At 47.6% G+C, this 14,189-nt stretch overlaps 1 protein-coding gene across 4 annotated transcripts in view; it reads left to right on the top strand.

Annotated features, from left to right (window-relative positions):
- ZC3H4 (zinc finger CCCH-type containing 4) overlaps positions 1-14,189 on the top strand; it is a 48,328-nt gene that overhangs the window by 266 nt on the left and 33,873 nt on the right. Inside the window, exons 1-2 of one of the 4 annotated variants that reach the window (XM_074386139.1) lie at positions 109-253; positions 1,443-1,504. The exons of 1 other annotated variant lie outside the window; for it this stretch is intronic. In XM_074386139.1, the coding sequence (XP_074242240.1) occupies positions 1,467-1,504 (38 nt within the window). In that variant the 5' untranslated portion in view covers positions 109-253; positions 1,443-1,466. Of the gene's footprint in view, positions 1-108; positions 254-389; positions 1,505-14,189 lie in introns of those variants that run through there. 2 more of the 4 variants (XM_074386140.1, XM_074386138.1) reach the window with 2 other exon arrangements.

A 14,189-nucleotide genomic window follows, 5' to 3' on the forward strand; every position in this document is an offset into this window, starting at 1 on the left:
CGGGCCGGGGCTGCGTCCCCGGGGGGAGGAAGAGGAGGAGGAGGAAGGGGGGCGACCGCCATGTTGGGCCGGGCCGCGGAGGAGGAGGAGGAGGAGGAAGGGCGGGGTCGGTGGGTGTCTCTCGCTCGCTCGCTCGCTCGCTCTTTCTCGCTTGCTTTCTCTCCCGGCCTCATGCGTTTCCCCCCCCTCGCGGCGCTCGCCCGCTCTCCCTCGCTCTCGCTCTGTCTTTTTTGGGCGCCATGCTGAGGGGAAGGTGAGGAGGCGCCCCTCGGACCCCCCGCGCCCACCCGCCCGCCCTGGGGAGGGGGCGCCAGGGGGGGGTGCTGCGGAGGCCCACGGGGGTCCTGGCTGCCCTTGCGCCCGGAGCTGGCAGCCACGGGCCCGCCTGCCCGTCGCCTGGCTTCGGGGCAGGGGATGGGGGAGGGGCTCCGGACCCTTTTTAGGGGGATCTCCAGCAACAGCCCCGCTCTTAGAGGTTTGGGGTTGGGGGTCTCCCAGCCCCCGGCAGTATCCTTTCTCCTGGGGGAGGCACACCCTGCCCTACTTGGATGTTAGGTACCTTAGCTTTTTCAGGAGGCAGAAAGCGGGGGTTCGTTCAGGTCCTTTCTCCATCCTTCTAATGGGGGGTCTTTTGGGTGGGTATGGCACTTTTAATTTTTGGCGGGAGGTGTTTTTTTAGCCATTCCTTAGAAGGCAGAATTGGGGAGGGGGAGAGATGCATCTCCAGCCCTTTCGATGAAAACCCCTGCCTATTTTTTGAGAGAAGACTCTTCTCCATGTTTTCACTAAAGGGCAGGGGTCCTCTCGCTTTTCGTAGGTAGGTGACGTGAGGGAGGGTTCTCAGCCTGGTTTTTTGTTGGGGGGGAAGGTTTGGTTTCCCTGCCTTGTAGGGGAGAGGAAGTTGGTCCCGCGCTTTCTCCTGTGGTTCCCCCCTCTTTCGGGGTAAAATGGGGCACCATCTCTTCCGGAGGAGAAAAGGCGATTTCCTTGTGCTTTGGCAGGGGGTGAAAGGAAGCGCCCCCTTCCCTAAGTGCGAAACGCGGCCCCCCTCCCCCGCTTCTCTGGCTGGCGGGTGATAATGGGGACAGCTCGGCGCGTTTCAGGGCGAGGTTGGGGCCCCGTTTCCTTCCCCTGCTCGAGCAGAAGGAGTTGGGGTGCAGGGTTCGCCCACTGTTTCCTGGTGGGGCAGGAGAAGAGGCGGCTGGAGAGTAGGTTTGGACACGGACGGTGGGTTTCAGTCGGCAGGAAAGCGAGTCTTGGAAGGAGTGGGGGAGGAGAGGGGAAGAGAACGTGCTGGACAGATGGCTACCCCGTCGCAGCCCTGGCTGGGGAGCCCCTCAGGAGCCTCCCTTAGTCGGGGGTTTCAGCCAGGGCTTCCCCTGCCAGACTCCACGGCCCCTTCTCCCCACTCCCACCTCCCCTTTCCCCTTTCTCCTTCACAGACCATACTTTGCCTTTTAAAAGAAATGCCACCCACATTCAGAGACACAAGTGCAGCAGTTTGGTGAGCTTTTACATTTTTTTTTTTTTTTTCTGTTTTGTTCTAATTAAATGTATCGTCCTGGGAATCGCAGCCCATCGCAGCCCGACTCCAGTTCCAGGAAATAAACAGATTAGCAAAGGTCTGTTCGCTAAGCCCATGTTGGGCTTCCGGCCCCCTCTCCGGGGGCAGGTGCATTACTCAAAGGTGCTTACACGCTTTATTCGACCTCTAAGGAGTTCTCTTATGTCAGAAGTGTATGTCTTACAATGGGTTGGGATGGTAAGTAGCCTCTTTGATTGAGTAATTCGATGATCTCCCTCTTTCTCCCTTTCCTGCCTGCCTTCCTCCTCGCCTTTAGACCAAAGTGATGCTTGAGAGTGAATTGATGTGTTCGAATCAGGATTCTAACCCTGTTGAGCCCTTTTAGACTTGCACATCCTTTCAGTGTTTAATTTTTTAAATTGGACGTACACAGTTTTCTCAAAAAAAAAAAAAAAAAGTGTTGTTAGTGTAACATGACAAAAACCGATGTAAAAGGCCCGTATGTTTTCAGACTCTGGCGTCCCTCTTTCCATTTCAATCCATTGCTTTCTCTCCAGCCTTCATCTTTGAAGAAAGTGGACACTTCAAGTCCATTTGTAGGAGAGAAGCTTACTGTATTTGATTTATGATTCATGTATTCAAGTTAATGGTTTCTCCCTCCCCGCCCCCCCCAAAAAAAAAGATTGGTTCAAGTAGCTCCAGTTTTCTCGTTTTACTCCAATGTCTCTTGTGGTGACGGACCTTAAAATTGAGCAAGTCATTTGTAAAGTACTGTTGAAGCACAAAATCTGTAAACTCTGTCAAGCCCCCATCTCTGCCTGTCTCCACTGCCCCTTTGTTCGAAAGCACATGTCTGTGAAAAGTTGATGCAAACGTGTTACACGCCCAGTCATGTTGGAGGGAACACCTCCTCCAGCTCCCAGTCCCCCCGTCCTACACGTAAACAAGGAAAAAAAACAGCAGCAGAAATGACTTGCAGAACCAAACACCGTACTTCCGATGTGTTTTACAAGCATAAGTTCCGTTTAAAGACAAAACACGTTGAAGTTGCATTTTCCCGCTTTCCCACTTTTGATCCCTGGCATACTTTGAGAGAGAACCCTGGCCTTCTCCAAAAGACCCATTTCCTTTTTTCTCTTCTTACAAGGAAAAAAGGTCCCACACACGTAGATGAGGAAACTGCAGTTCAGTAGGCCACTTGTTTTCTTCCTCTTAATATGTTCACAACTGCTGTGGAGTAGTTATCCTAGTGATGATGTAAAATCAGTTACGGGAGGAAGAAATCTCCAAACTACGGTATCCTGCAAAAAATGTCTGAAGCACGAACCGAAAAAACACTTGCTCAGGGGCACTGGGTCAGCCCAAAATGAATTGCACTTACTTGAAGTTTCCCATCCTTTGTAAAATTCCTTCTCCAGGAGCAGAGCACAGAAACTGGATGACTGAGGACCCAGTTCCAAAGGCTACTAAGTTGCGTATTTAAATTGACTTTAAAAAAACGTTAAGGAAATGAGGTTTCTTTTGTAAGTGAAATTTTTAGCCATCATTCAATGAATTTGAAACTATTTCCCCAAACATTTAAAAAGCTCAGCATGTCAACACTGGTTTATTGTTTTCTGTTCTCAAAGGAATCTCTTCTATTAAGACCGAGAGGTCCCAGTAATTAAGTCAAAAACTGTATTTTGGAATCTTTGTTTTTGAAATGTCACAGTACTGCCTCCCCCCTCCCTCCAAACTGATGTACCGGTATTAGTTAAAAATCAAATTAATGGATGTTGCAAAAAAGAAAGAAAAGGGTGTCACTCAGAATCCCTGATTTAAGGAATTTTACTATACGCATAACCTTTTTCATTTTTATTTTCTCTGGGTGAGAGATTTAACTTGAAAGCAAGTCAGAGTCTCCTAGTAGAAACAGTCCATTGTGACCATGGAAATATGGATGTTCTGGTCATAAAACCCCTTATTTTTTAAATTCCCCTCAAATTTGCTCTTCAAAAGAAAAAAAGATGCGATTCCCCAAAAGTAGTAATTCACAGCCTCTTCTCTTCCCCCAGGTACAATTTTGCTCTGCTCTGAAGGTTTCAAGTTTTGATTTCTTTATAAGCCAGAGTTTTCTCTAAGTAGAGCTAGCTATTTTAGTAAGCCACTGCTGTGGTTTTCCGAAGCCAGGAAGGCCAGTCCCAAGAGAATATTGTTTTGTACCTGTGGACCTGGCTGTTCACTGCCTGGCAAGTTAAAGATGAACGGTTTTGACTCTTGTGTTTCCATATAGTTGAATGTAGAGCAATTTCATATTGGGCCTGGTTCGTAATTTATTTTGCAACGCCTCCACCTCTGCTTCTTGCTCTTAGATCTTTTACCTTCTTCCCTGATGGGAAAGAAATGGCTGTCTGAGGGTCGTTCACTTCCTTTGGTTATGTTTTTATGGCTCTCTGGCCTCTAGAAACATCTCTGTAAGAGGTCAGAGCCAGTTAAAGTAAATACCTCTACGGTGCAAATTGCTAATGAAACTATTTTCAAGTCTCCATGGATAGCTATCAAGTCAAACCAGATTCTAGAGAACCTAATTTAGCCCTCCCCTCAAAAAAAAAAAAAAATAGTACTTCTAGGCTAGAGCAACTGTTTATCTGAGCGACAGAGGTTGAGTGACAGAGCATTGGAATAGCAAGCGAAGTAGCTGAATGGAGCAAGGCGCTTAACCTGTACCCTGGCAGCACAGCTAAGAAAAAAAGGATGACTCCTGAGATTTCTGGCAATTGGTATTTATTCAGCAGATGAGGGACTGTAGGCGCAGCCTCCTTGGTGGAGGGGACCCTGTTCAAATACATGGTTTGAAGCCAGTTTCATAATTAAAACCTAATAGCCTAATAGGATGGAAAAGCTGCCAGTTTGGGTGGCATGTCAAGTTCATGGGATAAGTTAAGGTAAAAATGAGATCGTTCAGTGGGAGCCAAACTTCATGGGTTTGCCTTTCTCAATGTCTTGGCCTAGTCTTTGCTGCGGAAGGTGTTTGCTTTTAGTAGTTAATGCAGATGCAGTCTTGAAGACACTGTGCGATATTGCTGGTGATGTAATGAGGTGAGATGGGCAGTTTTTAAATTGATTTCTGGCACATCACCCGTTGGGGTGACTCTTAGTAGTTGTTGACAAAAATGAAGATACGGCCTCTTGGTTGGTGCTAGGTTTAGTTGTGTCCTGTTACTTTTTTTCTTAATGGAATTTAGGATTATTTGCTTGGAGCATAGTTTGCTGATTCTGGCCAAACTGGTCTGCACGGAGGATCTTTCTCTTGGTTTTTTTTTTTTTTTGCCATTTTGCATCTGTGTGAATAGGTGACTCAGGGCCCTGTTTGTCAGGCAAGTGGTGACATCTTTTTGAATGTCGGAGGTGGCAACAGGATGTGGAGGAAGACTGTGGACTTTGGAGCCAGATAAAACTGTTCAGGCCTGGCTCCTCCCAGCCATGTGCAATAGGCATCAAGAATAAAATGCCCACTTCTCAGGGTCCTTGTGGTCAAATGGGTGCATTTGGGGACACCCACACAATGCCAGCATTCAGTGAGTCTTCCTGCTTTCCCTACTAGACAAAAATTCGAAACAGAATTTTTACAGTCTGGTGTGTAAAGAGAAGTAAGAATAACCTATTTTTGAAGGCAGTGCATTTATCTTTTACCTCTTAGGGTTCTGGTCAACTTATTTAATCACAGGAAGCCCTGGGGTTGACAGCAAGTGGAAGCCATCTTAAGACATTTCCTACTTGCTCAGTGTCTTTTTATAGATGCTCAAATGGTCACACTGTCTGGAGCGTATGCTGACTGTACCGCCTGCGTTGATCTTTTGCAATTAGAACCTGAGTCAGTGCTGCAGTCCTGATAGGGCTCCTGAGAACTGGGAAGCCGGGAATCTGGAGTCTCACACCACTGCGAACTAGGCAGTTTCCCCCCGGGCAAGTCCTTTACTCTCTCTCCAGAGAGGAATGAGCAAGGTTTCATCCAGCTCTAGGATTCTTGACTCCTTTGGGATCTGGCCAAGTCAGTTAGGGTTTTGTTCATTCAGTAAGCTCCTCCTGGGCTTTTCTTTCTTTCTTTCTTTCTTTCTTTCTTTCTTTCTTTCTTTCTTTTTTTTTTTTTTTGAGACGGAGTTTCGCTCTTGTTACCCAGGCTGGAGTGCAATGGCGTGATCTCGGCTCACTGCAACCTCCACCTCCTGGGTTCAGGCAATTCTCCTGCCTCAGCCTCCTGAGTAGCTGGGTTTACAGGCACACGCCACCATGCCCAGCTAATTTTTTTTTTTTTTTTTTTTTTTTTTTTTTTTTTTTTTTAGACGGAGTTTTGCTCTTGTTACCCAGGCTGGAGTGCAATGGCACAATCTCGGCTCACCGCAACCTCCGCCTCCTGGGTTCAGGCAATTCTGCCTCAGCCTCCTGAGTAGCTGGGATTACAGGCACACGCCACCATGCCCAGCTGATTTTTTTGTATTTTTAGTAGAGACGGGGTTTCACCATGTTGACCAGGATGGTCTCGATTCGATCTCTTGACTTCATGATCCACCCGCCTCGGCCTCCCAAAGTGCTGGGATTACAGGCGTGAGCCACCGTGCCCGGCCTAGGCTTTTCTTAGAGCAGAAAAGTTCACTGAGTGTTTAAAGAACGCTTCTCTCCTGAAGACTTTAGAGTTGGGCAAGGGTTATTACTGCCTTTACCAGGCCTTGTATTCCCTTCCTGGGAGTCTGACCTCCCTTCTACAGTTTCTGGCCATGATAAAGGGTTGCTGCTGCTACTGCAGCTCACTAATACCCACTTAAAAAGCAGATGCCTTAAAAATTAATTTGAAGGTTAGGCTCAGTGATTAGATCACAGGCAGGCCCTTCAAGTTCCCGGTCATGCCTATCACTGGTCCCAGTAAGGACAGAGTGAACTCCAGAGCCAAAAGCTTTTTTGCTTTTTCTCTTTTATTGAAACAGGGTTTTGCTCTGTCACCCAGGCTGGAACGCAGTGGCACAATCATAGTATTAATAGCTCAGTGCAGCCTTGAACTCTTGGCTTAAATGATCCTTCCACCTCAGCCTCTCATAGCGCTGGGATTACAGGTATAAGCCACCATGTCTGGCCTGGGTGCTGCTGTGTTCTTTCCACATGGGAGTGGTCCTCTGCGGTTAGATGGTGGAGAGAGATGGGTGGTGGACAGCTGTGGTTGGGGGAATCAGAGAGACTGGATGTGAGTCTTGAGTTCATCTCCTAGGTCGGTGTCTTTGTCTTCCACATGGGTGATGGTGCCATTTATGCACCGTTGACCTGAAGGTCAGTGATTACCCGCCAGGGCCCTTCTGAGTGCTTCTCATGTGTTAGCTCATTTAACCTTTACCTCTGCCCTTCGAGGAGAAACTGAAAGAGAGAGGCATAGTCAGTTGTCCCAGGTCACAAAGCAAGTGTGTGCTGCAGGCAGAGTTAGAACTCCCCGGACGGCTTGTACCCAGACCTCATCTCTGTACACACCATTATGCTGTGCTGGATCTGGTGTGGTATTTTTCAGACTGCAGAGCATAGCCACTAGTGGGATATGAAGTCCCATTATTGATTTTTTTTCTCCTGCATTAGAAAACCAAAGTAATGGAAGAGGAGAGAAAAAGCAGAATGCATCTAAATGTGGCTTCTGGAAAGTTTTGTTTGGGAGAAGTGCAAAGAAGCAGATGTGGGTCAATGTCAAAAAGTATGAAAGCTGTTGTATCCAGGCTAGGGGTTGGCAAACTAGGATTCTTGGGCCAAAGCCAGCCCACCCATCCTGTTTTTGTAGGTAAAGTTTTTGTTTTAAGACTAAAGTCTTGCGCTGTCACCCAGGCTGGAATGCAGTGGTAGGATCTCAGTTCACTGCAACGTCCGCCTCCTGGTTCAAGCGATTCTCCTGCCTCAAGCTCCCGAGTAGCCAGGATTACAGGCTTGTGCCACCATGCCCAGCTAATTTTTGTATTTTTATTTTTTTTTATTTTTTTTTTATTTTTATTTTTTGAGACGGAGTTTCGCCCTTGTTACCCAGGCTGGAGTGCAATGGCGCGATCTCGGCTCACCGCAACCTCCGCCTCCTGGGTTCAGGCAATTCTCCTGCCTCAGCCTCCCGAGTAGCTGGGATTACAGGCACGCACCACCATGCCCAGTTAATTTTTTGTATTTTTGGTAGAGACGGGGTTTCACCATGTTGACCAGGATGGTCTCGATCTCTCGACCTCGTGATCCACCCGCCTCAGCCTCCCAAAGTGCTGGGATTACAGGCTTGAGCCACCGCGCCCGGCGCAATTTTTGTATTTTTAGTAGAGATGAGGTTTTACCATGTTGGACAGGCAGGTCTTAAAAGTCCTGACCTCAATTGATCCGCCGTCCTCGGCCTCCCAGAGTGCTGGGATTATAGGCGTGAGCCTCTGGGCCTGGCCAGTAGGTAAAGTTTATTGGCACACAGCCATATTCATTCATTTAGACCACTGGTGGCTGCTTCTGCGCTACAGCAGCAGAGTTGAGTAGAAAGTTGCCACCACACGCTATGGTATGCACTGTCTGCCTGCACAGCAACCATTGTCGTCATTTTTGTGATAGGACGGACTGAGGAGGGAATATAGGTATTCCATTTAAAGTTGGCCCTCGAGACACCCTCCTCAGTCCACTGTGGCTCCGTCCTCCCTGCATTCCACTCCTTCCAGTAAATGTAGAGGCCCAAGCTTAGGCTTTTGAACCCTTAAATGCAAGGGATTTTCATTCATTAGAAGTAACTGGAGACTTCTTGAGGACCGTGTGGAAGTGGATCACGGCCATCACATCCCTGCTGTGGCCTCACTGAGAGAGCTGGGCCCAGACACTAGTGTCACTAGGCTAAAAGTCCATTGCAGGTGGCTTGGATTATTGCCCTCCTAATTTTCCTAACAGACACCAGGGCTTAGGTTTCCTTGGGATTCCAGGCAGGCCCTGCCAGTCCACAGGGAATGAGAGCAGTCACGGTAACCGAAACCCGTGGGCCACACAGGCAGGCTGCATCCGAGGCAGGGCCTGGCTCTGCTCATTCTGTGCATCCATCACTTTCAGGCTTACTTGGAATCCCTTGATAAACACTTGAATGAGTTTGTGTCAAAGTTTTAAGTGATACAGGTTGCTGAAAAAGGAGTCTTGGAAATTTGCTATTGTTTCTGTTGATGAAGGGTAAGAGAGCTGAGATTGATACTTCATGTAGAATATGCACTGAGCATGCACCCATTCTGTCCCTGCTCCTGTTCTCGCCCTTGGAAACTTGGGGTTACTGTAAACCTAATTCTCGTCTGCTCTTAAGGAACTCACAGGTGACTAGAAATTAACAAACAGGTTGTATACAGATAATTGCAGTTCTTCATAAAAAACTGTTACTATTATTTTTTTGAGACAGTCTTACTCTGTTGCCAGGCTGGAGTGCAATGGCACAATCTCTGCTCACTGCAACCTCTACCTCCTGGGTTCCAGTGATTCTCCTGCCTCAGTCTCCTGAGAAGCTGGGACCACAGATGCATGCCATCACACTGCTGGGGTAATTTTTGTATTTTTAGTGGAGGTGGGGTTTTACCATGTTGGCCAGGCTGGTCTTGAGTTCCTGATCTCAAGTGATCTGCCTGCCTTGTCCTCCCAGAGTGCTGAGATTACAGCCATGAGCCACCGCGCCCAGCCTGAAACTCCCATCTCTACAAAAAAAATACAGAAATTAGCTGGGCATCGTGGCACATGCTTGTAGTCCCATCTACTTGGGAGGCTAAGTTGGGAGGATTGTTTGAGTCCAGGATGTCAAGGCTTCAGTGAGCCATGATCGCACCACTGCACTCCAGCCTGCGTGACAGAGCAAGACCTTGTATCAAGGAAATAAAAATAAAAAATTAGCTAGGCATGGTGGCTCAAGCCTGTAATCCCAGCTTTTTGGGAGGCCAAGGCGGGTGGATCACAAGGTCAAGAGATCGAGACCATCCTGGTCAACATGGTGAAACCCCGTCTCTACTAAAAATACAAAAAATTAGCTGGGCATGGTGGCGCATGCCTGTAATCCCAGCTACTCAGGAGGCTGAGGTAGGAGAATTGCCTGAACCCAGGAGGCGGAGGTTGCGGTGAGCCGAGGTCGCGCCATTGCAATCCAGCCTGGGTAACAAGAGCGAAACTCCGTCTTAAAAAATAAATAAATAAATAAAAATTATAAATAAGGAGAAGTCTTAGTTCATAAGTTAAATGATTAGGTGTTCTCCTCTGGAGTAATAGAAATCGGTCCTCCTTAGATGAAAACCATGGTCTTTGCAGCTTTAAGCCATCTGAAGCTTAGTTGGCATCAGAAGGTGGTTAGAAAACTCTTCATTGCTGAGAAGCAAATTCCAGAGGTTCATCTGCCAGGAGTAACTTGGATCTGAGGGATAGATACCTTTGCTCAAGAATACAAATATTCAGAGCTTGTAGGAGTGGAAGAATAGCTACTCAGGCAAAGAAAATGGCATCTTTGTCTCCACAAGCTTCCTCTAGCCAGCTGAGTTTTTTCAGGGTCAGCCTGTTTGAAACTCTGCAGAAATGTTCTGCCTAAGAGATTTGCGGGCTTGGACAAACCCCGGAGTGGCCGCTACACACTTGGGGGTGAAGGCATTCCTTTCATGTTAGGGGACTTTGGAATTTCACTTCCTGGGATTTGTATTTCTTTCTCTTTGTGTTGGGATGAGTCCTATTATTTATTATTATTATTTTTTTGCCAGAATTCCTTCAGTCTTTCCGTGAGCCTCTTATGCTCTATCCAGATGTCTTTGGTCAGAATTTTGAAATGCTACCATTCCCTTCATTTGTTATTGGAAGGACTATATTGGCCTTGTGTCTCTGCGTTTGGGTAGGTTTTACTCCTAAGCGTTTATTCTGGGTGAGATTCCTGCTAAGTGCTTGCGTTACATGGCCTCATGGGATTCTCCCATGACACCATCCCGGGGGACTCCGTGGTTGCCTCTGCTGCACAGTTAAGGAGACTGGGGTGCAGAGTGTTTAAGGAATTTACCAGTCTTGGTAAATTCTGGCTTTTCTTGGACTACTGATTCGTGAAGTCTGTTTTATGCATGTATATCTTATTTTTCCCCACTCAATTATAAATTTCAGGGTGGGTGTTGTTTGGTCGGTTGACTTGTTTAGCAAATTCTTTTCGACTGACATAGTTTATAGTTGTCATAAGGGTAGAGGTTAAGAGCTGGTCTTCGCATCGGAAAGTAGTGGACTTAGTTTCTAGTTCTGCTTCTTCCTGCTGTGACCCCATGCGCAAATTCCTTCCTGTTTCTGAGCCTTAGTGTAAGCCTTGGTGAGGAGTTTGTGAAGGCCTCCAAGCCCGGATTCCAGCTCTCTGCTGGGAAATTATTACATAACTGCTTGGGGACCTTGTAGCTTCTTCTCACGTTGCTGAGTTGTCCCACTTGGAACTTTTTTCTTTCTTTTTATTATATAAAATTTTTTTTTTTTGGAAAATTATTTGTAGAGGCTGGGTGCAATGGCTCATGCCTTTAATCCCAGAACTTTGGGAGGCCAAGGCAGGAGGATCGCTTTAGTCCAGGAGTTTAAGACCAGCCTGGGCACCATAGAGAGACCCTGTCTCTAAATTATTTGTAGAGATGGGGTCTCACTGTGTTGCCCAGGCTGGTCTCAAACTCCTGGGCTCACGCAATCTGACAGGGTCTCACTGTATTGCCGAGGCTGGAGTGCAGTGGTGCAATCATAGCTCACTGCAGCCTCCACTTCCTGGCGCAGTCGGTCCTCTCACCTTAGCTGCCTGAGTAGCTGGGACTATAGGGGCATGCCGCCAGGCTAATTGTTGTATTTTTTTGTAGAGAAGGGGCTTCCCCACGTTGAACAGGCCGGTCTCAAACTTCTGGGCTCTAGTGATCCATCTGCCCTGGCCTCCCAAAGTGCTGGGATTATAGGCATGAGCCACTGTGCCTGCCCTACACCTGTAGATTCTTCAGTATGAATCTCTAACTTGAGGATTTTTTAAAACCTCACTATAGGCCGGGCGCGGTGGCTCATGCCTGCAGTCCCAGCAGTTTGGGAGGCCAAGGCAGGTGGAGCACCTGAGCTCAGGAGTTGGGGACCAGCCTGACCAACATGGTGAAATCCTTTTTCTACAAAGAATACAAAATTTAGCTGGGTGTGTTGGCAGGTGCCTGTAATCCCAGCTACTCAGGAGGCTGATGAATGAGAATCGCTTGAACCCAGGAGGCAGAGGTTGCAGTGAGCCGTAATCACATCACTGCACTCCAGCCTTGGTGACAGAGTAAAGACTCCGTCTCTAAACAAAACAAAAAACCTTACTATGAAACTCATTCCTAACAGAATTAACAATTAACATCTCAAATACCCGGTCTGGGTTCAGATGGCTCCAATTTCTCCTACAGTCACATCCGCCAGTAGGTGTGTTCGTATCTGGATGCCAGCAGTGGGTAGACTGTCTTACATTGAAGTGAGAGGTGTGGGAACAGGGTACAGGTGCTGATGGCTGGACTTCCCTTCGCCAGTTTCGTGCCTCCCACTTGGGTGGTTGCCTTGGTGTGGGCATGTTACCATGGAAATGGCATGACGTCACAGAGCATTCTATGATGACACCTGAGAATGTTGAGGGAAAGGAGACACAGAGGGCAGTTGTTCTTGATTTCTAGTTGATGAACCTAGATAGTAACTACACTGAAAAGCATGTGCAAGACCCAGAGGTTTATTTCAAGAATTTCCTGGCTCTGAAAATCCCTCAGTGAGGTTTCCCCTGTGGCTGCTTCACTCCATCCTAACCAAGGGAAGGTCTCGGGGGCCTTTCTTAGGCATGAGCACTGAGCTGAATTTCTAAAGCAAGGGCCTTGCGCCTTCACTTCTCCTAAACGACTGTCCCGCAGAATCGGACTTGGGGATCCTGGACTTCTGCAGTTAGGCCGGTTGTTAAACATTTGAAGAGGCGGCGCCTCCTTGTAATTTTCGTAATTTTGTCCCTAGTTAATGGGTCATTCAGAGCCTACCCAGGCCATTTGTTGAGAGTCTGGGCAGTTAATGATCATAACCCTGACCTTCACATTAACCTAACCGCCTCTTATCAAGGGCTCTCATGATCTTAAGGTAACAGTCGCTGTTCCCATGAGTTTCCATCTTTTTTGTTGTACTTTGCTCTTTTTTTTAACCCCTTGTAAACCAGGTCAATCCACAAACCCCAGGCCCCTTTCAGCTTTCGTCCAACCCTCTTGTCTAGAGAGCTGCCATATTGCCAAGCTGCATTTCTTTAAGAGGCCTTTGTTTTTTCCCCAGGGCTCAGCTCTCCCTAAGCCTGTTTCTCTTGATAGCCACTTGGTGGCTTCTGGTACTACCTAGATTAGAGCTGAGGAAGGGGAGATGTTGCTTTTGTCAGGTTTGTCCGCAGGACAAAACTGTGTTGGGAAAACATACTGCATGCATGGTTGGCACCAAGTAAAACAAGAACTTGTTGGCCCGGTCAGCAGTGTCCGTTAGGGAGAGCTGGCTGTAGCTTTCTTACAGAGAACACGCTTCGCACGTAGCATTCCAGCTAGTTAGGGTTTTCCATGGAGAGGTGCCCTCATACTAACTGGTTCCTACAGCCAACAGCTGCTCCTTCCTTTCTGCCAGTCCCTCATGTGTCAAGGGCTTTATCCCTCTTATCTCTTAATCTTCACAGCCCTGAGATAGATGCTGTTTTTATCCCATTCAGCAGATCAGAAAAGCAAGGCTTGGGTTACAGGCCAAGCATACTTGAGAGAAGAGGTGGCGCTAGTTGTGTTACTTGGTCTGCTGAAAGAAGTATGATACCCAGATCTGTAGGCTGCTGGGTGTGGCAATATGAAATATCTACTTGGAAATGTTATGTCTACTTTGGACACGAAATGTGTTTTATATTTATTTTTTTTGAGACAGAGTCACTCGGTTGCCCAGGCTAGAGAGCAGTGGTGCGATCTGGGCTCACTGCAACCTCTGCCTCCCAGGTTCAAGAGATTCTCCTGCCTCAGCCTCTTGAGTAGCTGGGATTACAGGCGCCTTCCACCTGGCTGGGTTAGTTTTTGCATTTTTAGTAGAGACAGAGTTTTGCCATGTTGGCAAGGCTAGTCTCAAACTGACCTCAGGTGATTCGCCCGCCTTAGACTCCCAAAGTGCTGGGATTATATTTTCTTTGTTTGTTTTGTTTTGTTTTGTTTTCGAGACAGAGTTTCGCTCTTGTAACCCAGGCTGGAGTGTAATAGCGCGATCTCAGCTAACTGCAACCTCTGCCTCCTGGGTTCAGGCAATTCTCCTGCCTCAGCTTCCTGAGTAGCTGGGATTACAGGCACGTGTCACCATGCCCAGCTAATTTTTTGTATTTTTAGTAGAGACGGTGTTTCACCATGTTGACCAGGATGGTCTCGATCTCTTGACCTTGTGATCCAGCCGCCTCGGCCTCCCAAAGTGCTGGGATTACAGGCTTGAGCCACTACGCCCGGCCTGTTTTGTTTTTTTTAAGACACAGTTTCACTCTGTCTCCCAGGCTGGAGTGCAATAGCATGATCTGAGATCACTGGAATCTCCGCCTCCTACGTTCAAGTTCTTGTACTTCAACCTCCTGATTAGCTGGAATTACAGGTGCCCACCATCGAGCCCAGCTAATTTTTGTATTACTGGTAGAGACAATGTT

The sequence above is a fragment of the Saimiri boliviensis genome, chromosome 14 (assembly GCF_048565385.1).
Source record: "Saimiri boliviensis isolate mSaiBol1 chromosome 14, mSaiBol1.pri, whole genome shotgun sequence".
In the NCBI taxonomy this organism is placed as follows: Eukaryota; Metazoa; Chordata; class Mammalia; order Primates; family Cebidae; genus Saimiri; species Saimiri boliviensis.